Here is a 24257-nt window from a genome sequence, read left to right on the forward strand (position 1 = left end):
CCCAGCCAGTCCTGCTGGCTACTTTGTAATGATCGGACCTGATGCATTGAGGTGAACAGAGAAGGTGGTCCCAGGTAAGTGAAGGTCCCTGGAGGTCCAGATCCCGAGGTAGGGTGTACAATCAGGCAGGTGAGGTGCTCCAGTACCGGCCACTTCCAGATGAAGAGCATTTCCATCCCGTCAGCCAGGGCTGCCCCCCTTCTGGATCCAGACGGCCTCACTTCCCAAGAGATCCCCCCTCTAAATGTCCCTGGGCCATCCGTCCTCCTTCCTAAGGTAGTCCCAGACAACCCCTGCCCAGCAACAGCCCCCAAGCCAGGCCCCAAAACCGGACAGCAAGAAGCCAGTGGTGCTTCGTGACACAAACATGCATTCGTTTTATTCACAAAACAGCCTGGTTTCCTAAAACAATACAAACAGCATGTTCATCAGCAGGAAGCTGGCCATGGGCAAGGGGGCCCAGGCCACCGGGGGCCCCTGGGCACCCACCCCCACCGGCAGGGCCCACGCAAAGAAGCCCTTTCTTCTGTTGCCATCAGTGAGGCCAGAAAAAAAGGGCTCATTTTCTCTAAGGGAAGTAGCCAGGATCAGAAATATCGAGACATGAGCTTCCCAGATCTCAATGGATAAACGAACAGAACTTTTGTTTTTGCAAAATCATCACTGTTAGGGTTGGGGGGGGGTCCCATTCTGGGGACCGTGGGTACAGCGAGGCTGGCCTGGGCCCGGGGGGTGGGTGGGCTGCTCCCTCCCGCTCTGTGAGCTCCTTGCGGCAGCTCCGCACGCGTGGATGGATACAGAGGGGCTTCGACACGGCGCCATCAACATTCTCTTTATAAACGTGAGTGGATTCTCCAGGCAAACTATGCACTATTTCATGGTCGGAAAGAATCAAAGGAAGTTTAAATGAGGGTGGAGTTAAACTGTGCTAAATTACAGTAGTGCTTATTAGTAACTAGATTTCAAAAGGTTACAGAAAATTTACATTCTCTACACAAAAACTGCATCTCCTGCACAGACAACATCGACATCGACACAGGAAGGAAACTGATTGTCCATTCTTTGCCCAGGAAGTCTCGGTACTTTACAGATTCGTCTTTACCTCTTTTTGTTGTTGTTGTTGTTGTTCTTCCGAAAAAGCAGTTAATTTTTTTTCTTTTCTTTTTCTTTTTATACTAGGGACGTGGAGATGTTAAAACGACAACAAAAAATATATATATAAAAACAGGAATGAAATCTGTGAGAGAATATTTTTGGTTCTAAAGACGGGTGCATCCGTTTGTCTTCGCCCGAATCCCTTGCCGGAGACCACACGAGCAGTGACATTGCACGGAGAGGGCAGCTTTGGGTTCCCGCCGCCGTCACTGAAACCACCGGAAGGCGGCTCCCGTCGGAAGCATCACCTTCTGGCGGGGGCGGGAGACAAAAACAAGGAGAGAGTTCAGTCAGGGTCCGGCGGGGCCTGGTGCAAAGACGTTCCCCTGTGGATGGCCTCATGGCGGAGGAATGGGCATGGAGTAAAAGCAGCCACCCCTTGGAGTTCCTGCCATCCTGGCCAGGCCAGAGAAGCCTGACCCGCTGGACCACCGGAGAACCTGGAGCACCGTGAGGCCTCCTGAGCCGCTGTGCCCAGGAACCCTCCTTCCAGACAGCAAGCCCCCTTTCCCTGGTCCAAAGGCTACAAGCGGCAGGTGGCCATGATGCATCTGGGAGCTGTGTTCACGTTTCTGTCGAATGAGTGTGTATGCGTGTGCACTGGATGCATACAAGGATGTGTGCCTTGAGCTATGCTACAGTGTGTAGTGTGTTTGGAGCTGTGCTGAGAAGGATGGATGCTTGCTGTGTTTATTAAAAGGCTGCATCTATAATAAGACTGTGTACAGGGCAGGGTGTGTGTGTGTGTGTGTGTGTGTGTGTGTGTGTGTGTGTATCTGTCTGTCTCTACATGAGAGGAGAGCGGGTGCTTTTGTGTGCATACAGGTGTGTTTTCTGGGCAGGAGAACAGATATGAGGTTTGGGGCTAGGGTGAGTTGGGGGGGATAGCCATGGCTGGGATGCCATTATTGTTTTCCAACCATTCTGGACATTTGCGTCAAGCCCACTCGTGGAGGGGCGGGGACAGGGCAGGGACAGCAGGCTGAAAAGATGCTTTTGTACCCAGGCCTGGCACCACAGCTAGGCTCTCATGGCTGGGGGCATGGGGACAGGCCCTGCCATGAGGGTGGAGAGAAAGCAGCATGGGAACCCTTCTGCTTTCTCAAAGCCAATCCCATAGTGGACAGGCTTTACCCACATCCCAGGCTCAAGCCACCCTGTAACCCCAAGCCCATAGGAACCCTGGCCATCAACTATGCAGCCAGACTGAACTTGGGGCCGCCGGGCACCCCAAATAGGTCAGCTAGGTACCTAGCGCTAGGGTCTTCCAGGCCTCAGAGCACAGCAGTCAGCACTGGAGCTGCTGTATCCTTGGGTGGCCTTGGGGGAAAGGCTGGGCTCTGAAGGGGCAAATGAAGGACTTATCCCTCAAAGCCAGAGGGTCTACAGGACAGAACCCCTCACATGGAGCAGGGGAGAGTCCCAGAATCTTAGGTCACAGACTGGAAGCTTTACGACATGTCTGAAAGTCAGAGACTTAAGACCTGTGTGGGAATCTCAATACCTGACCCAGAACTCCAGGAGGGGTTCAGAATCCCGGGGCCTGGAGGGATTCTGCTAGGTCCCTGACTGGAATTACATGCTTGCCTAGGTTGCAGACTACAACCTAAGGGCATCTCGGGATGTGGCTCTGACTCTTGGGGCAGTGAACTGCCGTCTCGGAGCCTGGCCTAGGACCCCAGAGCCCATGGACAGGCCGGGCATCCCCCAGACACTTGCCCAGGCAGGAAAGGTGGGGATGGGGGGCGGGGGTGGGTTTGGACTGCCAGACAGACCCAAGAGCCCACACACCTCCCTCTAAGGCGCCGTTACCTCCAGAGCAGCGGAAGGCTTCTTTTTGAGTTCCTCACATTTTCTGAATTTGCAAATCTGATGGCCAGTCTTTCGGTTCCTACAACTGCTGCACTGCTCGCAGTTGATGCGCCGCCGGCAGGGCGCACACATGCCGCAGCGTTTCCGCTTCTTCTTGCCCGAGCTGATGGCGGAGGCCAGCTCTCCCTGCATGGGGTACTCGGCCAGGCCGGCCATGTGCAGCGCGCTCTCAGCCAGGAACACGCCCGCCGGGGTCATGATGAAGAGGCCCGGGTTGATGGGAAAGGCGCCCAGGTAGGGGAAGTCGGACTGGCCATTGAGGGCTTCGGCGCCCGCCACGGCCTCCATGTCGGGCAGGCCAGCGCCCGCCTCGCTCATCAGCGGTAGGTGCTCCTGCACCACGCGCTTCAGCATCTCCGTGGACTGCGCGAACTGCTGCAGCGTCAGCTGTCCCTCGGCTGCCAGCTCCGTGGCCCGCTCTGCCTTGCTCAGCAGGCTGGCCACAGCACCACTTTTGTGCTTTGAGGTAGGGTTGCTTTTGTCCACAGCCATGGCCGCCGCCAGGTCGTGCCCATTGGCCAACAGGGAGGCAGCAGCTGCGGCCGCGGCAGCCTTTTCGGCAGACTCCCCGCCCATCATGCTGCCACCACCACTGCCACCGCTGCCCCCAAAGGAAGAGTAGTGGGAGAGAGGGCGGGAGCGGCGCAGGCTCTTGTTGAGAGGTTCACTGATGATGCCGCTCTTGTTCCGGCGCTCAGGGGGTGGTGCGTCATCCGCCACCGAGGCTGGCGCAGCAGCCGCCGCCGCTGCACTCTTGTCTGCCACTCCCGCCTTTGGGCCGCTGCCACTGCTGCCATTGGCGTTGCTGCTGCTGCTGCTACCGCCGGTGTCCTGGGGGCCGCTGCCGAGGCTCGACATGGTGGGGCCGAGGCCCAGACCCCACTGGTGGGGGAACCTGCCAACTGCGGGGAGTCCACAGATGAGCACCGGAGTCCTGCTGCCCACGACAGAGATGCCTGGTGGGCTCTGCTGCTCAGCGCAGGCACATGGTCAGGCGTCCACGTGCAAGTGTCTTCACTCTGTTGGCACAAGAGGATACAGGGTCAGGGCCTCCTCCACCACCAGCTGTATCGCCACTGTAACCACCACAGCCGGGCTAGGCATTCATTAAGTGCCAGCCACAGTTAGGAATTTCTAATTTGTACTACCTCAGTTAAGACTCACGAGAAACCCACAAGTAGTGGCTAGTAATACCATGTTTCACAGGTGAGGAAGACGAGGTTTGGGAGAAGAACTGACTAGCCCATGGATAGATACACAGCCACCAAGTGGCACGGTGGAGGCTCAGCTGGGTCCCCCTCTGCCCTGCCAGGGTCTGGGAAGACCCGATGGAGGCAGGCAGTCCTTCCTGTGCCGGGGGTAGGAGGGAGTGGGAGAACTTTATTAACCTCAGAGGTTACCCTCTGCTTCCTCATCTTTCACTGACCCAACTATGGAGAAGAGGGGTGGGCACAATCTCTGAACAGCTTGGAGACGCAGACCAAAAGGTATGGGAAGCCGCCCATGGACGCTCATTAGAGATTCCTAATACACATTAATTATCTCAAGGCCCTGGCAAGTTCTGCAGGTAAAGAAAACTGACTTTGTTTAACAGAGTTTGCCAAAGAGAGCGCAGAACCCTTATTTCAAGGAGCATGTACCCTCCTGCTAGAGGGCAGGCAGCAGTGTACCAGAGGACAAGCCTTCTCCCGCAAGAGCAGGGGGGTGGGGGGTGGGGGGCTTGTGCACACATCAACACACACTTCCCCCTCTCTCTCTAACCTTGGGACCCTTGTCTCTACTCAGGCCTCACTGCTATGTGCCAGCCTGGCTCCCAGATGGGTCTGGATGGAGGTCCCAGTGAGAGCAGAGAGGACTGTGGGCCCGAGGGACCTCTGGCTGCTGCCAAGCTGGGACAGAGAGTAGGTGTGACCCTCTAGGGAATGGAGCCTGTTCTTCAGCCACGTCCACGTGTCTGAGGTGCCCCTTCCCAGGACAGAGCCTGTTCTGCTCAGGCCCCAAGACTAAGGCATGTGAGCAGCCAGGCTCCTTGGCCAGGAGCTCTAGAAGGAACTGTTCCAGATGGAGCCGAGTGGTAGTTTCCTCATCAGCCCTGGCTCTCTAGCGTCTGCCTGCCATGGCCCAGCAACCCCCAGGAGAGGGGTGGGAGGACGGGGCCCAGCCCCGAGCAGCTGGCTACTCAAGGGGGAGGCGCACATCTGGCTGGGCCTGTCCGGCCCTGGGCTTAGGGGCGGCACACACTGCATCTTTGTCCCCAGGCAACCCCACCATCCCCCAGTCACAGGACTCAGCCTGGCCCGGGAGGTCATCTAGTCCAACACTGTACACTTACAGAAGGGGAAATCGAGGCCCCGAGCAGGCAGGGCCCCTGGCCCAGGACTGCTAAGGAGTGGCCACGAGGAGGAGTGAGTGCAGGCGAGGGAAAAGCTCTGTCTCCAGGGTGAGGTGAACGGCAGGCATCAGCAGCCAGCCAGCCACTCCCTGCCTCTCTCCAGCAGGCACGGGCCCACCTAAGCTCCTTCCTAGTGAAGGCGGATGGGTGGTGAGGAAGAGCTGGGCCAGCTGGCAGATTCCACCAGGACAAACCCAGGAGGGTCAGGCAGGGTGTCCAGGCTGGGCTGGGGGTGTCACAGAGGTCAGATCGTAGTAAGAAGAAGGGGGTCACACATGCCCTAGGATTGCTGTGCTCCCTTCTACCTCCTAAGGCCCAAGCCCAGGTTGGCTGTTGGGCCCCTGTCCTCAGAGATCAGTACTCCTCCAGGCATCAGTGACCCTGGCTAGGTGTTGGGGACAAGGGCCAGTGAGATCAGGGCCAGAGACTGTCATGCCAAGTCACCTAGCCCTTGCCCATCGAGCTCAGCTGCTCTGCCCTGGACCATAGCCCCAGGAGCCCCAGACACAGGCTGAGGGGAGAAGACAGAAGAAGGCAGACGCCCGCGGGCTGGAGATGTGGGGAGGGAAGCAGTCTGCGCCCTAGCCCCTCTGTGTGTCCCCCGCCTCTGCGGCCTGCTGGCTGGTGGCAGAAATCGATAGCTGCATTAACGCTGCTCTTGCTCTACTCCCTCCCTCCTCCCAGCTCCAGGATCTGGCTTTGCGTGTGGGGCGGGCAGGTCAATTAGAAGTCAGCTCCCTCTGACACAGACTGCTTTCAGGGCTGGCACTCTGGCTAAGTCTCTCTGCTTCTGTCTCCATCCCGAGTCTCTCTTGGTGGGGACCTAATCTCATGTTCTGTTCATCTCTGGCCTCCTCTTTGAATCTCTCTGATCTTTCATTTTTCTGTCCTTCCTCAGGGACAATTCCCCCAAGCCCCCCCCCACTCCCCCACCCCCACCCAGGTCCTGGGACATGCTGACTTCGGGCCCAGAGGATGTGATATGTCATTGAACAGGTGCTGCAGGCAGAACACTGGTTTGTCAGCCTCAGAAAGTGAAGGTGGGGGGTACACGAGGGGGCTGGCACACAGGGCAACTCAAACCCCAGAGTGGACAGATACCAACGTCTAGTCCCCAAAGCCTGGTCCCCAACCAAGCCTGTTCCAGATCTGTCCCTGTACCCGGCTCATCTCCTTCAGACCCTGGGAAAAGCTGATGCCCTGGTCCCAGTGGACCACTGACCACAGGGCTCACGTGCCCTACTCATGGAAGGGGAGGACATAAGAGAAGACCTTCTCCCAGGCCCCGGCCTCTACTGCAGGGCACACAGCAACCCCCTCCCAGGCCAGGAAGGGCCTGGCAGTGCCCAGGCGGCAGGGGAGGAGCTGGGGCTGCGTTGAAGCGGAGCGGGAATGAGCGGGAGGGAAAGCTGGCGGGCAGGCGGGCGGCGGCGGGCGCATCCATCATCGGCCCTGCCAGGAACGCATCCAGCCCCCAAAAAGAAATACTGCGCCTGAGGAGGGACAACAAAGGGCTCCGTTTCATCAGTAATGCGGAGCCAGCGCCCCGCCGCCCCGCCAGCCGCGGTCAGCCCACAAAGGACCCCTTTGTCCATGCAGGAGCCGGGCCGGCCGGGAGCTGGGACCAGGGGCTGACGGGCGGGGACAGAGCCCAGGGGGCGGGGGTGAGGGGGGGAACCCAGGCATAGAGCGCTGGGGGGCAGAGGGGGACATGGGGCCAGAAGAATAGAGACAGGTGGTGGGGACAGAGGATCACGAGACAAGAGAACTCGAGGGGTGGGTCAGACAAAGGGACTGAGAGAGGACAGGGCAAAGGGTCAAGGTTAGAGGACAGAGCATCATAGGGAACACAGACTGAGTTAACTGGGCTCAGAGACGCAGGGTGCCTGGCCCAGCTCAGAGACTAGAGGATCTAAGAGACATGGAAACAGAGCCCTGAGGAGACAGTCCCAGATGCAAGGACCTGGGGACCAAGAGAAGGCAGGTGGACATGCCTATAGGAGAGGCAGGCAGAGGCAGAGGTCAGGGGAGGCCAGATGAGACCCAGCTTGTCTCGAGCCCCAGCCCACTCTGGCCCAAAACCTGGGAGGAGAAAGGAAGGAGGGCTGGGGGTCAGTGGGTTCCTGGTCTCAGGGCCAGGCTGTGGGCCCCACCTCCTATGGGCTGGAGCTCACCTGGCTGAGCTGGGAAGTGAGGGACAGTCAAAGCTGGGCCCCCTCTCCTGACAGTGGAGCCACCTCTGCTTCTACCCCCAGGCCCTGGCCAGCCCCAAAAGACACGGGACACCGTCCCTCCCTAACCAGCTCTCACCAAGCGACTCTCAGGCTCCCTTAACTAACCGACCCTATCCGTTAGCATTTATTGAGCACCTACTGTGTCCCAGGCCCCACACTCTCATGCTTTACATGTCTTCTCTCCCTCCTTGACTCCTCCCCAGTACTCAGGGAAAAAGGAACTATTAACCAATTTCAGAGATGAGGAAACTGAGGCTCAGGGAGGTTCAAGCTGTCAGGCCAAGGTCAAACAGCCGGTGCCCAGTGGGGCTACAACTTGAACCCAGAGCCCAAGTATTAGTCACCCTGCTCTGTGACTGCCTTTGTTCTGCCAGGGAAAGGTGACCCAGCTACCCCGAGGCTGCCCCCACCCCCCCAGAGTTGTTACCATGCCTGTCACCTTTACATGGTCGGGTGGATAAGCTGTTACAGACCCCAGGGGAGTGTTCCCACCTGGGGGGCTTGGAGATACTCAAGCAGGAACCCGGAATGCTGGGCCAGTGACATCATAATGCAAGCTGGCAATGAGGTCACCAGAGGTGGTGGCAGAGCTCTCACTCCACCCTCAGTGCCAGGGGAGCCAGGATTCATCCCCAGCAGGGCTCTGTCCTGAGCCCTTCAGGCCACACAGCAATGGGGGAGGGGGGCAGGACAGGCGGGCACTATGGGGTGGGATGGTGCTGTCTGCACGGAGACATGTACACAGGTGGCCACAGTGAGATGTTCTAGATGTTCAGTTGCACACAGCCTGCACTACCTACCCGATAGCGGCCCCATGCCCTGTGGTCCTGGGGAGACAGTGCAGGAAACAGACCGGCACTGCTCTGGAGGGGTACACAGGAGCTGGGCTGATGGTCACATGAACTGATGTGAAAAGAGAGAGCAGGAAGGGGACTGAGTGGGGCAAGGGGACCTTTCTGGAGGAAAGGGCTGCTTAGCCTGTGAGTTAAGGATAAGGAGAGGTTACCAAAGTAGACACGAACCTGAAAGTGTTCCTAAGAAATGGGGAAGTGGGTGCGAGGTGTGGCTATGAGGTTGGCAGGGTCCCAACGGGGTGGGGCTTGAGGTCAAGGACAGGATTTTTTTTTTTTTTCTTTTGCGGTACGCGGGCCTCTCACTGTTGTGGCCTCTCCCGTTGCGGAGCACAGGCTCCGGATGTGCAGGCTCAGCGGCCATGGCTCACGGGCCCAGCTGCTCCGCGGCATGCGGGATCTTCCAGGACCGGGGCACGAACCCGTGTCCCCTGCATCGGCAGGCGGACTCTCAACCACTGTGCCATCAGGGAAGCCCAAGGGCAGGATTTTTTTTAACAGATTTGCTGAGGTACAGTTTTTACTTACTATAAAATGCACCCATTTCTAAGTGTACAATTCAATGTTTTTTAGTAAATTTACACAGTTGTGCAACTATCACCAATACCAAGGGCAGAGTTTGCACAAGGCACCATCCCTCCCCTACTCCTCTGCTGGCTGGAATAGCCTCCCAGCCGTCCTGCCTGCTGAAGGAAGGCTTCCTGGAAGAGGTGGCATTTCATCAGGGCCTTCAGGACCCCAGGCACTGGCCCAGCAGAGCCTGCCGTCATCTAGGTAGGCCCAGGTTGCAGACTCACACACCCTGGCTCATCGCACCCTTCCCCACACTTCCATGCCCACTCCTGACATCCCTGCTACACCCCTTCACGACCCCTCCAGCCACCTTGATGGGCTGGTGTCCTTGGTCTCCAATGGAGGCAAGATGGACAGACTGACTGATGGTGGGCAGGCCAGTGGTGGCAGGGAGGGCAGACCACAGGCTACGGTGGTTGAACTGAGCTGAGCAATTGGGTGTGTGTGTGTGGGGTTTCCATCTCTGATTTCCATGATTCAGCCTGGGGAGTTTCCAGAGGGAAAAAAAAGCCCTACTCAGGCCCAGGGAGACACACATGGGGACACTGGTCTTGGAGGCCAGGAGAAATGCAGGCCCCGCTGGAGAGCACAGGGCACGTATCCAGCTATGGATGGACACACACATACAAGGACACATTGACCACTGTTAGCACCCAGCAGATGGCCTGGGGTGGGACACGCCCTCAATACCACTAGGCCCTCCCTAAGACTAACACCCCAAGACCAACTGCCAAGGACAGAATGGGGGTGAGGGCTGCAATCCTATTTCCCTGACTCCATACCCCCTGGCCTTTTATGCCCCTATTCTCAAGGCAGGCTCAACCCCCTTGCCTGAGAACTGAAACATGCTGCTGAGAAAACCCAGGAGCATAGGGGGCTCTGTTCGCCCTTACAGAGCTCCCAAAAGGAGCTGGATGAGGGGATCAACCCATTTCATGGACAAAAAACACTGAGGTCCCGGGCAGGAGGTATTCCCTGACGTGGGGCTCTGGGGAACGAGACAAGGGTCCTGGGACACCACTGATAAAGACAAGGCCTGCCTCAACAGGTACCTCCTTTGGGCCAGGTTCCTTCTCTGGAAGAGTCAAAGGACCTGGAGGGCCCTCCTTGCTGTGTGACCGTGGCATATGGCCTCTGAGCCAGTTTCCCCATCTGTAACATGGCATCATGAGGATAAGAGCTTTGTGTATGGAGACCTTCCTATGTGCCAGACAATGGACATGGCTTGTCTCATCGACTCCTCATACCCACCTGCTGAAGGAAGTACTATGATTGCCCCATTTAGAACAGGCAGTTTGATAAGCAATTATGATCTGGAGAAAATGATGGCCTCCCTGTTTGGTAGCTCCTGGATCTTAGACTAAGGTTTCCTAAAGTGGAGATGTCTGAGCTGACACTAGCCTGGGATCAGAGCCCACACACTTACTTAGGACCTCCCTCCCAGTGGGCCTCACCACAGGACAAGCCAGGGAAAGCCAGCTCAGAGACATGTGGGCCAAGGAATTGGTGGGGACAGGGCACATATCCACAGGACTGGCCAGGGGACTGAGTCTGCAGGCCCAGGTTTGTGGCTCCATCCTGTCCCTTCCTGTTGACTTTGACACGCTGCCCCACACTGAGCCTCAGTTTCCATCTGTAAAATGGAGAAGAATGGTTCTTGCTCCTCACCCCAAACTGCAGGAGCCATGAGCCCAGAAGGGCCCATGTGGAAGGAGGTGGAGAGATACAGAAAAAAGTCTCCGGAGAGTGAACACCCCCCTGCCCCCAACCCAGAGGCCAGAACTGGCTCTTGATGTGATTTTCAGATGGGGAAACTGAGGCCTGGAGAGAAGGGTTTTGAGCAGGCCAGAGGGTTGGGACCAAGCCGCAGATGATGTGAGGGTTACTGGGGTGAGCATTCAGACCCCTCCCTCTCCTATCTTCCCAGAGGACACGATAACAGCGGACCCTAATAATGAGCACTCACTCTCTGCCAGGTATTGTGCTAAGCATTTCACGTGCATTTTCTCACTGAATTCTCTCTGAAACTTGCTAACTAGTATTAGCCCCATTTACAGATGAGGCTCACCTGCCTAAGGTCACAACAAGGTCAATAAACGGCAGAGCCAGGATTTGAAACCAAGACTCCAGGCCTGGCTCTCCAACACCGGCCAAAGGCTCTGAGGCACGTTTTGGCTGGAGGGTGAGGTCCAGTTCAGCTCTCAGCCTAGGGGAACCCTCTAGGTTTCTCAAGGGTCCTGGCGGGGTGGTTCTCAGGCTCCGGGCAAAACACGTTGGGATGCTGTTGCAGAGAAGTCTGCAGCTGTACCCTAGGGCCCAGGAAGACAGGGGAAGGGGCTGCGGGTGGGCCGGACGGGCCAGGCTGGGCCAGAGCTCCGGGCATTCCGGCGGCCTCCGCAGGAAGCAGAATGGGACGGAAACCGGCTCCTGCTCCTCCCCCAGAATCCTGCGGGCAGCCCAGCCGGCCTGCACAGAGGCCCTCTTTGTGCCGGCCCCAACCCGCCACCCGCGGCTGGCCCAGGGTTTTGAGTTTCCTGGGGGGTGGGGGCCCCCACCACTGCTAAACCTCCAGCTACCTCCCCCTCTCAGGGGCGGTCACAGCAGTCTGCAGCTGGAGGAGGAAGTGAGTGACGGCCAGGGCTACCCCAGAGACCCCGGGGGGCCTTTAGTCTGTCCACATCTCATTCCCCCAACACTTACACACCCTAATTGGGGGCTGGAGATGGGCAGAGGGACCCAGAGACAGAGCCTGAGAGACTCCCCTGAGCCCGCTCTCCCAGCCAGTGCCACCAAGCCCATCCTGACCCACCCAGAACCCTCCCATTCCACTCCATCTCAGTGCTCTTGTGCCCAAGATGGTGGACCTCCATGGAGGCCGGCCAGGTGGGTAGGGTGGCCCTTCTGTCAACCACCATTTCCTACTTTCCAGGGGCTCCCTGGACACAAAGGGTGCGTCAGAGGGGAAGCCTCAAGCTCACTTCAACATCTCAGGGGACAAAAGCTCCTTGGGTGTTGTAACTGCTCAAGGAACACTGGGCCCCAAGGAGCACACTTGGATTGGAGTGTGTATGGTGAAAGCAGCCCTAGGGACAAGTATATCTGTGTGTGTCCACCTGGGAGGTGTGTCAGAAACCTGTGCACGCTACATGCACAAGAGTGTGTGCGTGTGTGTGCAGTCTCAGCTGTCACTCTGTGGGTTTCAGCGCTGATGTACACATCAGTGTATATCAGTGCTGATGTACACATCGGGCTTAGATACCAGTGGAGGTGGAGGTCTTTGCGTGACTCCCCTGTGTGTACGAGTGGAATGTGGCTATCTGCATCTGTGGACGTACGCGTATGACCGAGGGTGCTTGTGTCCAAGTAGAGTGGTTTACGTGGTGGCTGGACGTTTGTGGGTTCTTCTGGCCTGTGAGCGTGTTCGCGCGCGTGCAGGCGTGCATGCGCTCATTGTGAGTTGTCTCAGGGCCTCTGAAGGGTTCTGGGATGTGAGTCTGGGGCCCACCTGGCGTGGGGATGGTGCAGACAGGAACTGACGCCAGGTGCTGGGGCCCCTGTGGAAACAGGAAGTTGCCCACAGGTACGCCTGGGCTGTGGTGGAGGCTGGGCTCTGCCCAGGTTCAGTTTGTCCCCCTGAAAAACCAACCCAGGGTTCCACTGGCCAAGAACCTGTCCCAGCCCCGAGGGAGGCACCTGCCTTGTCTGCCGTTCAAGACCCGACAGCTCTGCCCAGCATCTGCCTGGCCTGAGCGTGGAAAAAACTGGAAAACAAAAGCCCCCAGACCGCAGGCCCTCCCTGCAGAGGCATGGGGGAGGCAGGCAAGAGGCGGGAGGATGAGGAGGAGGGAGGGAGGTGGCGCTGCAGCCCCGGAACACAAAAATAATGAGGCGAGAGGGGCCATGGGGCCGAGCCGGCTGGTTCCGGAGTCGCTATCTGACCTTGACAGATGCCACAGCTGAGCGCCTGGAGAGGAGCCGCCGCCACAGTGCTGCCTGCCGAACAGCCTCCCCAACCCGCCACCTCCCCCAGGCTGGGCCAACGGAGGTTCAGGCAGGCCCCAGCCACAGGCAGCCGCCCCACCAGGTGGGAGCAGGGAGACCTCAGGGTGCAACCCAGTCAGGCAGGGGGGTGGGGTGGGGGTATGGAGGCAACAGAGTGGGGGCAGGGCCGCTGCAGGGCACGGGAGGCGGCAACTGGGGTCTCCTGGGGGCACCCTGGCCCTCAGGTGCAGCTATGTGTGTGAGAGACACACAGAGCATGCTACTGTGCTTGTATAGCTATGAGGCTGAGGGTGTGTGTGCAAGAGAAGCCAAGTGTGAGTGTGGGTGTGACGGGGACGAAGCTCGTACTTGGGTGCACGTGTTCTTGGGGACACTGATCACTCCCCTGTGCCCTTCCAGAGCCACAGCTGTGCTGGTGGGAGCGAGCCACGCTGGGGCCGGGGGTGGCAGGGTGTGAAGAAAGCCACAGGCGCCCCGCACCAGCAAGTTCTGTCACTTGCAGATGGAGGAGAGGTGGCCCTGTGGCCTGCCCGGGCCTCCCCTTTCTCACACCATGGTGGTGCTCCTGGGCACAGTGATGGGCTCGGGCTTGGACACCACCACTCTGGGGACACCAGTGAGGGGCTTTGGGTATGAGCTGCTAGAGGGGATGCTGGGCTGGAGGCGGATTAGCAATTCTAAGCACTGGCTGCATAATTAAAAAATCATTACGGCAGGCGGGCGGGCAGAGCCGAGTGTGAGCTCGCGCTCAGAGAGGGTGGGGACACTGCCATGGCGCTCCCCCTCCCACCGCTTCCCTGAGGAAAAATCCCACCTGCTAATATAATTATGGAAAAACACAAGCACAGAAATTCAGTTTCAGCAAACGACGTGCGTTGAGTGCCCAGGGCCTGCCTGGCCCTCAGCACAGTGAGTAGGTTGGTCACCAGTGCCCAAGGCTCCTGGCAGGCCCTTCCGGGTCCATACTCCAGACCCCCACCTCCACCCCGTCAGCAGCCCCCAAGAGGGCGGGCGGGGGACATGTAAAGCCCAGCTCCTCAAATTACAAATTCAAGAGAAAACTGGCCTGTCCTGATAGTGGACAGATGGGGAAACTGAGGCTAAGGAATCTGTATAAGCTTATTGTATTTGTGGCAACGCTGAGAGGAAGAGTCGGGTCCCGCTTCACCAATGCAACAGCTCAGGAACTCAACCCCATCCCCATCCCCATCCCTTCCCCAGTATCCCTCCAGCTTCCCTATCTCATCAGTCATCCCCCAGCCCCTTCCACTCCCGCTGGGACGCACAGATCTCTCCGGAGACTGAACGGGACTGTTCAAGCCAGGTGACCCAGCACCTCCCAGCGCCTACCCATGCCGGGACCCCCAGCCTCCTAGTTCAGGGACAGGGAGGGGGACGACGGGGAGCCCCAGCCTCCTAGTTCAGGGACAGGGTGCCCTGGGCTCGTCTGGGTTAAGCTAGGCCAGCAGGGCTGGCTCCCGCCACAGGAAAGGCAGCCAGGTCTGGGGCACAGGCCCCAGGATGGCAGGAACAGCAGCCATAACCTCCGGCCTGGAGCGGGCGGCGGGCGGCGTTGGGAGGGGAGCCGGCCCTAATTAGTCGGCCAGGGACCCGGGCGGGCGCCGGGGCGGCAGACGCAGAAGCAGAAGCCGGAGCCGCGCAGGCACGTCCGCGGCCGGGAGGCGGCGGGGAGCCGGGAGGCCGCGGCGCCCTGGGACGCAGTGGGACAGGCGGCCTGGGAAGGCCCGGGCGGAGGAGATTCCGCACCGAACAGGCCTGGCTTCCCTCATTCCTCGGTGCCACCAGGCGCAGCAATTAGAGGCTTTCAAAGTTTGTTCTTAATTGGTTTCATTTTTGCCTCATAAATGATTCATGGCCCTGGAGGTCTGGGAGGCAGAGAGAGTGGCAGGGGAAATTTGGGGAGGCTTCCTCTGGGAGCCAGGCCCCCTACCTGAGGCTGGAGAGGGGGCTGCAGCCTTAGCCCAGTTGATGATAGGGCCTGGGGAAGCCTTGGGCAGGTGGGATCCTCCAGCAAAAATAAAAACCCAGGCCCTCTCCTTGGGGCACTGACTAATTAGGAACTGCAACTTCTCTGTAGATCAGAGCTCTGCATCCAGGCCCAGAGCCACCGCAGCTGCTGGGGCCCTGGGAGGGTGAATAATAATGTAATGATAACAAAATAACAGTGTCAATAGTCATAATAAAGATGGTGAACACTTAAGAAGGAGTTCTCACAATGTTTTGGACACGAAGCTAAGAACATCTTTTTTAACCACCCATCCTACACCCCCCAAGCACTACCAGGAAGAGGTACCAGGAGCCCCATTTTACAGATAAAGAAACTGAGGCTTGGAGAGATTAAGGTCTCAGGAGCCTGGGGCTCAAGGCTGGACACTGGGAACACTGCCTGCCAGGTGAGTTAGGAGCTGCAGGTCCCCAGGAAGCCTGCAGAAGATCCCACACCCATCTGGGCCAGGTTAGCTCTGCCCCTCACAAGGCTGAGCAATGTCCTCACAGGGCGTCAATTGGCCCAGCTGTCAAATAGGAAAGCAGGAGCCCTATGACCCCCACCCAGTGCTAACTCTGTGCTGGGCATGTGATCAGAGAGATGTCATGGATCCCACCCTCAGGAAGCTCCCAGTCTATGGACACACACAGAGAAGGGTTTAATAAGAGCCTGTGCAGAGAACTCCGAGTGCTTAGCCAGTCACCTGCTGGGAGCTTCTTGGAGGTAAGGTGGGCAGAGGAAGTTTCTCCCCTTTAAGCCCATACCCAGCCCACTCAGGATGCTCAGGGAATGGGTGTGGTCCATTTAAACCCTAGGCTAGAGGTCAGACCTTGAAGAAACCCAGAACTACAGACTACATCAGAGGGCTATGGGATGCAAAATGCCCAGCTCAGCCTGCCCACGACAGTCACTTTTATTCTGAACAACTATGAGAGGTGAGGCCTACACAATTAACTGCAGGGCCCACTTGGTCCCTGGGGACATCCTGGAGGTAAGGAAATGCACTAAACAAATGCAAGAGTAGATGCTGTATGGACTCCCCCTAGAGGCCCCTGGGCTCTGGGCCGCTAGCTGCTGGCTCTTGGGTGCTTCACAAATATCACCTCCTCGTGTGTCCTCCAGCTCCAGTCCCAGCCACATGCACCAGATTCCCCTCCAAAATCTTGGCCTTCTCAGGCTCTGGCACCTGCACAGTTCCATTGGCTCCCTGCTCTCCCACCCATCCGGCCTCACCAGGCAGTGAAATAGTCTGGTGCCAAAGTCAGATGCTTCAAGTGGTTATACCTCCCCGTGCCTCACCACAGCCCTCTGCGTGGCATATATGATCACACCTGTTTCCCAGATGAAGAAAATGAGGCTCTGAGCAGCTAAGGCACTTACTCAAGGCCACACAGCTTAGGGGAACCCAGACCCAAACATCTTGAAAGCCCATGTGCCTCACCTTGCTGGCCTCCTACAGGTCATATCCCTGACCTGTCCCAGGCCTGGCCACCTCCTGCCCCAGCCCCAGCCTATCCTCAGTAGACAAAGACTGTAACAGAGTCCACATTCCTCCGGACACTAGAACCTGGTCAGGCTGTTGTGGTCCAGGGCCCTGCAGGGGGTCCAGGAGGCAGTAGGGTTCCCTACATAACCCAGGGAACCCCAGGGTATGGGGCCTCCTGCCTCAGCCCAGCTGGGTCATCCTAAGGATTGGGTGGGGTGGTGGGAGAAGTCCCCATATGCACATACAGGGTACCACAAATGTCTGAGGAAGGGGAAGGAGGCAGCACAATGATGCCAGGGAGGAAGGGGTTGGCCATGTTCTCTGGCCCTCTCTTTGGGGTACAGTCAACTTTAAGGCTCCTATCACACACATTTGGGAGGGGGCTGCCTGTGGAAGTGTTCATCCCTTGGGAAGAAGCCCAACTTTTATACACCCACTACATCCTGCTGGAGAATATAGCTGAATGCCTTGTCACACCCTCTGAGCCTCAGTTGCTTCATCTGTACAATGGGCCCAATAATGTCCCTTGAGCTCTATGGAAAAGACTTTGGGAATAGGTTTAGAGGTTTCCCTTGAGAAAAGGGATTCGGAAGAACTGGACAAAACACTCAGTAGTCTATGTTGGCTGGGGGCACTTGAGACACTGTGGCCAGTGTATAGTAGAAGCTTGACAATGGCCTGGTGAACACACAAACAAGTGGCTGAGTTCAGAGTTCAGAGTTCAGCTTATCAGGTCCAGGTGACACACCCTTCCCAGGTGTCCCCTCTGGGCCAGGACACTGGTCTGCCCAGCCAGGTCACCGGGATCTCCCTCCCCAGCCTGCCCGGGAAGCTGCACGTCCCAGGCGGGTCAGCACTGACGTCAGTAGGACCAGCTGGGCGTGGAGCCTGCCACCTCTGGAACCACCAATTAATTAACTTTTTCAAATTAATTTCCCAAGGAAAATTCCATAATTACATCTGTCTCCATCAGCCTGAGCTGGGCAGGCGAGAAGACCCCGCAATGAGATAGAACATGACCATACTAGGGGGTGACCATACTAGCCCCAGGAAGAGGTCAGAGAGGCACTGGGGGTTGGGTTTCATCCTGGCAGGGTGAGTGCCTGGCCTCCTTATGGATGCTGAATGAGGGGAGGGGGCCGAGAAGCCAGAGCCCCCCAGCCAGGAGGTGGAAGGCTCAGGGACACCCATGCCTGCCCAGCTCATCCTGCTGCCCCCACCCCCCACCCTGTGCCCCCAAACCACAGTGGGTCTTGGCAGGGCCCAGTAGCAGCACCGGCACCGCAAGGCTGAGGAGGCCGCGACTGCAGCGTTCTAATTTCCCAAAGGGGTTGAGATTAATTAGCTCACACACAGGCGCAGAGAGGAGAGGAGAGTGGGAACAGGGGCGGGTAGCGTCAGGCGAGGAGCTGGCTGGCGCTGCCCCCACCCGCCCAACAGGCAGTCAGGTGGCCTTGACAGCCTGGGTGCTCTGAAGGTCAGTGGCCAAGCCGGCTGAGCCAGCAGACTGGCACTGTCTCCTTCCCAGAAGCCCTGAGACCAAGGTGGGGCGGTGGTGGTGCAGCAACCAAGAGGACAGCTGGTGGGTGTGGTAGGTCACCATGGATCGAGTCTGTGCCAGGTGCTCTGTCCACACCATCTTGTTTTATTCTCCCAGCAGCCCAAAGAGGTAGGCACCATGGCCTTCCCATTTCACAGATAAGAACACTGAGGCTCAGAGCTGAGTTCAAGTAAAGTCACCCAAGTTGTTGATGGTGAGACTAAAATCCAAGTTGGCCCATCTCTAGAGCCCACCTTGCTCCCCCTGGATCCCGTGCTGACATGAGGTCTGCAGGAGCCCTGAGCCTAGGGGACCTGGTGACCAGTTGCAGGTGCAGGGCCTGTGAGTGCGTCTGTCTGACTGTGACTTACCTCCACCTCAGAGAATGTGCAGGGCAGACTCTCAAGTCATTTTACAGATGCAGAAACTGAGACCAGAAAGGGGAAGTAACTTGCCAAACAGCACAGGGCCCCAAACCCAGACTTTCTGCCCCTGTTTAAGGCCAGCAACAACTTCCAGAAATATAAACCCGACTCAGTGACCTTTAGTGAGCCCTGACCCAGGGCCACGCTGTGCCTGGTGCTCTCTTTAGCTAACCAGCACACTGATTGGGGCGGTGGGGGGCGTCACTGTGGCCCCTGTGTACCGAAGAGGAAGATAGCTCCAGCTCAAGGGCACTTTCTTAACTACTCCCTGCAGGGCTCCCCAGAGAGAGGAAAAGAGTCCCCAGGAAGGTGGGGGGTGGGGACGGGAGAGGTGTGTGACGCTGACCAGGCCCCTAAGCAGCTCTCACAAGACTAGCAACTGACCTTCCCAGAACTTGTCTGCAAGGAGATCCCTGCAACCCTAAGGAGCATCAATCTGCCCCCTGGGGAATGCCCTGACTCCTACCCCACTCCCAGTGAATCATGTCTGTAGAAGACAAGGGCAACAGGGCTCACCCTCCCCAGGCCTAAGGGGTCAGCAGTCCCAAGGTTCTTGGGTCCAAGCTAACAGAGGGCCCTAGGAGAGTCATGGGGCTGGGCATAGGTGGGGAAGGGGATGGCCCAACTAGGAACATTACTCATCATGTGGATTATGGGAGATGGGTAGGAGTCCCCCAGAGGCACAGGTTCAGGCCATGAAAGGGTCCAAGTGGGGGGTTTGGAGTCAGGGTTCCTCTCCCACTCTGCAGCCTCCAGCTAGGTGACCTCAGACCTTGATCTTGCTGAGCCCATTCCCTGATCTGTGAAATGCCCACCATGACAGCCCCACCCCCACCAGGGTCCTAGAGAGGCTATATGTGAGGTTCTCAGTGCGGGGCCAGCATGCACAGGCGCTCAATAAGTGAGAGCTGTGTTGTTATTTTTACTGTCAGCATCAGCCAACACGAGAATGAGTGTCAAGGACAGCTCAAGCCAGGAGTGCTGGGTAATCCAGGTTGCAGCCCCAGTTCTGCCACTGTTTGCCTTTGAGCCAATCCCTCATGCCTCAGTTTCCCCGGCCTGAAACAGAACATTCCCTGCCCTGTCCTCGTACCTGCAGGAACACGGGGAGGTGAGCACACGGTAGGGTTCTGAAGGCTACAACGAGGGCAGCACTCAGCTGTCCTTTTCTGGCCACAGGAATAACCCACCACTACTTCCTGTCAACCTTTCCTCCTACCTCCCTGGCCCCCCAGACCTGCCTGCTCTATATCAGCACTTCTTCAAACTCCCACAGTCCCAATAGCCCTTCCACAGGTGTATACTAAGCCCCTCACCACCCTGCAAAGGCCACGTTTGCCACCTGGAAGTCCCTGCTTGAGTCTAACTTGTGGCCTTGCTACCTGTTGGGGGTTAGGGGATAGAAGTCTTGGAACCATGGCTGGCTCTCTGTTTCCACCCATACTGTGAAGCCCCCAGAAATGTCCACCCAAGGACCCTGGGTTCCTCTGCCCCGGGTCCAATCTATTCCCAACCCTCCCCCTCTCTGTGGCCCCAAGCCCAGCCTCTCCACTCCCACACCCCAGCACTGTCATCTAAGAACAGTCCTAGAGAAGGATAAATCCAAGACATTCTAATCAAGGAGTCCTCATTGTGGGGTACTACTCCCAGAAAAATGCCAGCTTTGGTGGAGCAGACAGGTGGAGGGGAGGGCTGGACTCACCTGGAGATCCAACTGTTACATGGTGAGAACCACAGCCCACCACCTACTTCAGCTCTTGCAGTTTTAAGACACAGAGATAAGGGTCATACCCATTTTACAGGTGGCAAAAGTGAGGTCAGAGAGGTTGACACACTGGGCCATGATTTACACAGCAGGCAGTAATCAAGCTCCAAGTAACCAAGCCAGGTGTGGAGCCCAGGCCTGTCCAACTCCAGAGTCAATGGCTCAGGAGACATCCAGTCCTCCTGACTGGCCACTGCTGTTTGTTTTCTTCAGGATGCCTGGGCCCCTCTCTTCTCCCCGATCACTGTCCAGGCCTTTATGGTGGAGACCTATGGGGCCAGGAGATGGGAGCCAACATGGGCCCGAGTTCACCTGCCCCTTGACCTCTGCTAGGCTGTCTCAATCCTGTGGGCCCAGAATGATCTGCAGTTTGAGTGTTAGGTGACTGTGTCCAAAGCCGTCAATGACCATGAAGCCACCCATATCAGACTCAATTCTCTCATCTGAAAAATGATGTACTTTTCAGTGTATGAAAAATGGGTATACCCCCAGTTCTGCTCACTCCAGGGAAGGCAGGCACCGGCCCCAACAGGCAGCAGAAACATAGAGGCTCCCTGAGGGCATCCCTCTAATGCAGCAGCCCAGCCCTTCCTTGTACTCAGGCCAACTCTGTATCCATTTTGCAGGCCAGGGACTAAGAACCAGGGGCTAACTCCGAATTCTAAGTCTCAGGGTGCTGGCTGCAGGGCAGGAGGGGATGACGAGGGGCTTGGGAACCAAGAGGACAGAGGAAAACGGGTGCCAGGGTGAGCAGGGAGTGTGAGCTGACCTGAGGCACAGCCCCCTAGATCAAGGGAGTCTCATTCCTCCCCAGTCTCTGGCACCCCCAATCTCCCAAGGACCCAGCTCCCTGAGTGGGGGGAGCAGCTGGCCACTTGGCGCTCCCAGGAAAATCGATTCTCCATGGCTTTCCTTCTCCAGCCTTTCCTCTTCCTAGCTCCTCTGCATCCCTCCCCCATCGACCCCCAACAGGCTCTGCCTGGACCAGAGATCCCCATACTGGAGGGCAAGTGGGTTTAACACTTCCACACCTGAGACTTGGGCCTCCTCCCCCAGAGAGCCAGCCTGAGGGGTGGGAAAATGCCTCCCTTCCCGTGCCCACCTTGTAGAATTCAGCTGACTCTACATGGCCGAGGGCTGGGCCTCTTTTGTGTGTACAGGGGCCTTTGAGTGAATGGAGCCTCAACTACGCTGAGAGCGCACATGTGCGTGCCAGGCTTGGTGCCGTCAGCGCCCCTGGCCCAACTCTCCGCACCATCTGGGTGAGCTGTGGCCGGAGGACGATGGCCTGAGGCCGTGACAGGATGGAGCAGACACACAACTGCCTTATTGGAGCCGTGTCCCAGGGGCCCAGCACGCCCACGTGTGACTCTGTTTACCCATTCACCTCTGCGTGTGCCAGTGTGCGTGTGCGCCAGAGGCTGGGGCCATGAGTGTGACAGAGAGCGTGCTTCTGGAGTGTGCACAGTGAATGTGACTGGGCCGTGCCCGTGGGGGTCAGCCGTGTGTGCTGGGTCGTGTGGAACGACGTGTGCTGAGTGACCGTCTGTCCCAAGCGTGTGCCCCCGGGGGTGCCGTGTGGGGCGTGCGTGAGTACGCGCTGCCTGCCAGGCCGCAGGGCCTCGTGGGGCTGCTGGGGACCGGGTGACTCACGTCTCCTGAGCTCATCCTGCCGCCAGCCCGCCTAGCTCACCCTGCTCTGCTGGGCTCATGGCCGCCAGCGCAAAGGAGGGGGTGGGGGGAGGCTCGGGCAGACGCGGCAGGGAGGCCAGCTTGATAAATAACCTGCTGCTTCCCCAGGCCTCTGAGAAGGGGAGGCTGCATCATGGGGAGAAGGGGAGAAGCGGGGGGGAGGCAGCCCTGGCCCCCACAGCCCAGGCTACGGCTCCGGTTCCTGTTTCATCGAAACCTGAGCTGGGAAAAGCCTATCGGGTCATCTTGCTGTCCTGCCGGCCGCCAGGCCCAGGCAAGCTGCCCCTCAGGGGACAAGCCCGCAGCCTGGCCGCCCAGCCGGTGGGTGGGTGGGTGGGGGGAGGATATTTCTGTCCAGACTAAATGCAGCTCTAGGCCTCTGTCTGCCCCCCCCACCAACAGCTGCTCCCAGGGGCCCCCTGGCTCTGCAGGACTGACTAAATATAGCCCCCCACCCTAGCAACCCCCAATGTTCACCTCTTCCCATTGACCCCACCCTCATGAGGGTAGGGAGAAAGCCAGGGAGCCCACTGTGTGACCCTGGGCCAGTGTATGCCCCTCTCTGGGCTCTCAGCTAGGAAACATCAAGTATTACTCAGCTCTAGGCCCTGACCTGCCTGAAAGGAACTATCGGAGAGAAGACAAAGGTGACTAAATTGGGGTCTTTGTCCAGGGAGGTAGGGGCTTAGGTCCCCTCCTTCAAAATGACTCCAGCCTGCTTCAGCAAAAGAATGCCTGGGGGAGCCCTCCCCAGCATCCCAAGTACCTTTAGGCTTATAAACATGGCCCCCTTCACCCTGCCTATTCCTTGCCCAGGCTGGGCAATACCAGGCTCCTCCGACCTGCCTCAGCCGGACCCTGGCCAGGAAACAAGTCGTGCCAGGCTTGGGGTGGGGGGAGATGCAGGAGCGTGACAGCTGCTATTTCCTGCAGGCCACAGTTGGGCACAACCCGGATTCCTGCCTGGCTCCACACTCCACCAGACAGCCTCTCCCAGGCTCCGGCCCTCAACAGGGCACCCCTTCCCCAGTGTCAGCACTATCATCAGCCAGGGTCCCGGTCCCACTCCTCCCACTCTACTGATACAGGCAGGAAGAAGGTGCCGGATGCACCTTCTGGCCTGGGCTGGGGAGAATGGTGGTCTCTCCAGGGTTCAACAGGCGGGGGAAGCAGCCCCAGCTTCCCTCCTCCTGCCTGCCTGCCCACCCGGCTGCTTCCCCCAGCCCCACACGCACCAAATTCCCCACATGCCTGTCTGTCTCTGACAGCTCGCGCAAATACTTGGCTGCGCGGGCACCCGCTGTTCTGAGCCCGCTGCGCCTCCTCCCCTGCCTTCCCCCGGGGGCTCTGCAGACGCAGCCAGGGATGGGAGGGGGGCCAGAGCCAAGAAGCTTGGTGGGCAGTAGGGGGAGTGAAGGCGGGAGGAACCAGTCTCAATTCCGAAGCACCAGCCCCGGCCCCCAGGCCTGGGGGAACTGAGGGACTTGGGAGGCCACCATGAGCCAGCCCTGGTTGGGCGGCAGCTGCTGACGCCCCCGCTGCCCCCCGGAACCTCCCAGGAGGACCTTCCGGAGGCCTCCCACTCGCCTCAGCCGATGAAACAGCATCTGCCGCTCCTGCGGTGGCAGCTCAGGACAGGGCGGAGGGCACCGTGAGGCCCCTGGGGAAGGCTTTGAAATCTGGACTATGGCCCGGCCCCTCCTGGCAGCCCGGCCCGCCACCACAGGCCCAGCCCCAGAGCGTGGGGGGCTGTGTTCCAGCCCTCCTGCAGTGTGAGGGGCACACCTGCCCAGCTGCCAGGCCTGGGACGTCTCCATCCGACTGGCTGGGGGCCTTGTTTGCCCCAACTATCCTCCTTCCTGCTTGCCTCACCTCCCTCCCAGGGGACCAGTGGAGGAAACACTTCCTGAGAACAGCTGGGATTTTCCGCTGGACATTGCGCCTCGCTGGCCAGCCCCTTATCTCCCCCCACCGGCACCACCCTCATTCCTTCTCCCAGAGTCACCCCTTTAGCTAAATTATACTCCCACCCCGCAACCAAGGACACCCCTCCTCTCCCCACTACTTGCCTCAGGATCCCTAGTACCCAGCACATATCCAGGCACAGAGCAGACAATGAATGAATGACCTCATGGAATGACACGCTCCATTTTGCAGATGGGTATATCGAGGCCAAGAGAGAGCCCAGTGAGCTAGGTCTCCCATCCAGGGTTCTTCCTGAAGGAGACTCTGTCTGCAGGGCCCTTCTCTATCATTTCCCAC

At 58.3% G+C, this 24257-nt stretch overlaps 1 protein-coding gene across 2 annotated transcripts in view; it reads right to left on the reverse strand.

The window, feature by feature from the left end:
- Window positions 1-349: 349 nt before the first annotated feature.
- CXXC5 (CXXC finger protein 5) overlaps window positions 350-24257 on the reverse strand; it is a 34282-nt gene continuing 10374 nt past the window's right edge. For both annotated transcript variants that reach the window (XM_060008740.1, XM_060008741.1), the window contains exons 2-3: window positions 2968-4046; window positions 350-1406 (exon numbers count right to left, since the gene is read on the reverse strand). In XM_060008740.1, coding sequence (XP_059864723.1) covers window positions 1362-1406; window positions 2968-3885 — 963 coding nt within the window. In that variant the 5' untranslated portion in view covers window positions 3886-4046 and the 3' untranslated portion in view covers window positions 350-1361. The remainder of the gene's footprint in view (window positions 1407-2967; window positions 4047-24257) is intronic.

This window comes from Delphinus delphis, chromosome 3 (genome assembly GCF_949987515.2).
Source record: "Delphinus delphis chromosome 3, mDelDel1.2, whole genome shotgun sequence".
In the NCBI taxonomy this organism is placed as follows: Eukaryota; Metazoa; Chordata; class Mammalia; order Artiodactyla; family Delphinidae; genus Delphinus; species Delphinus delphis.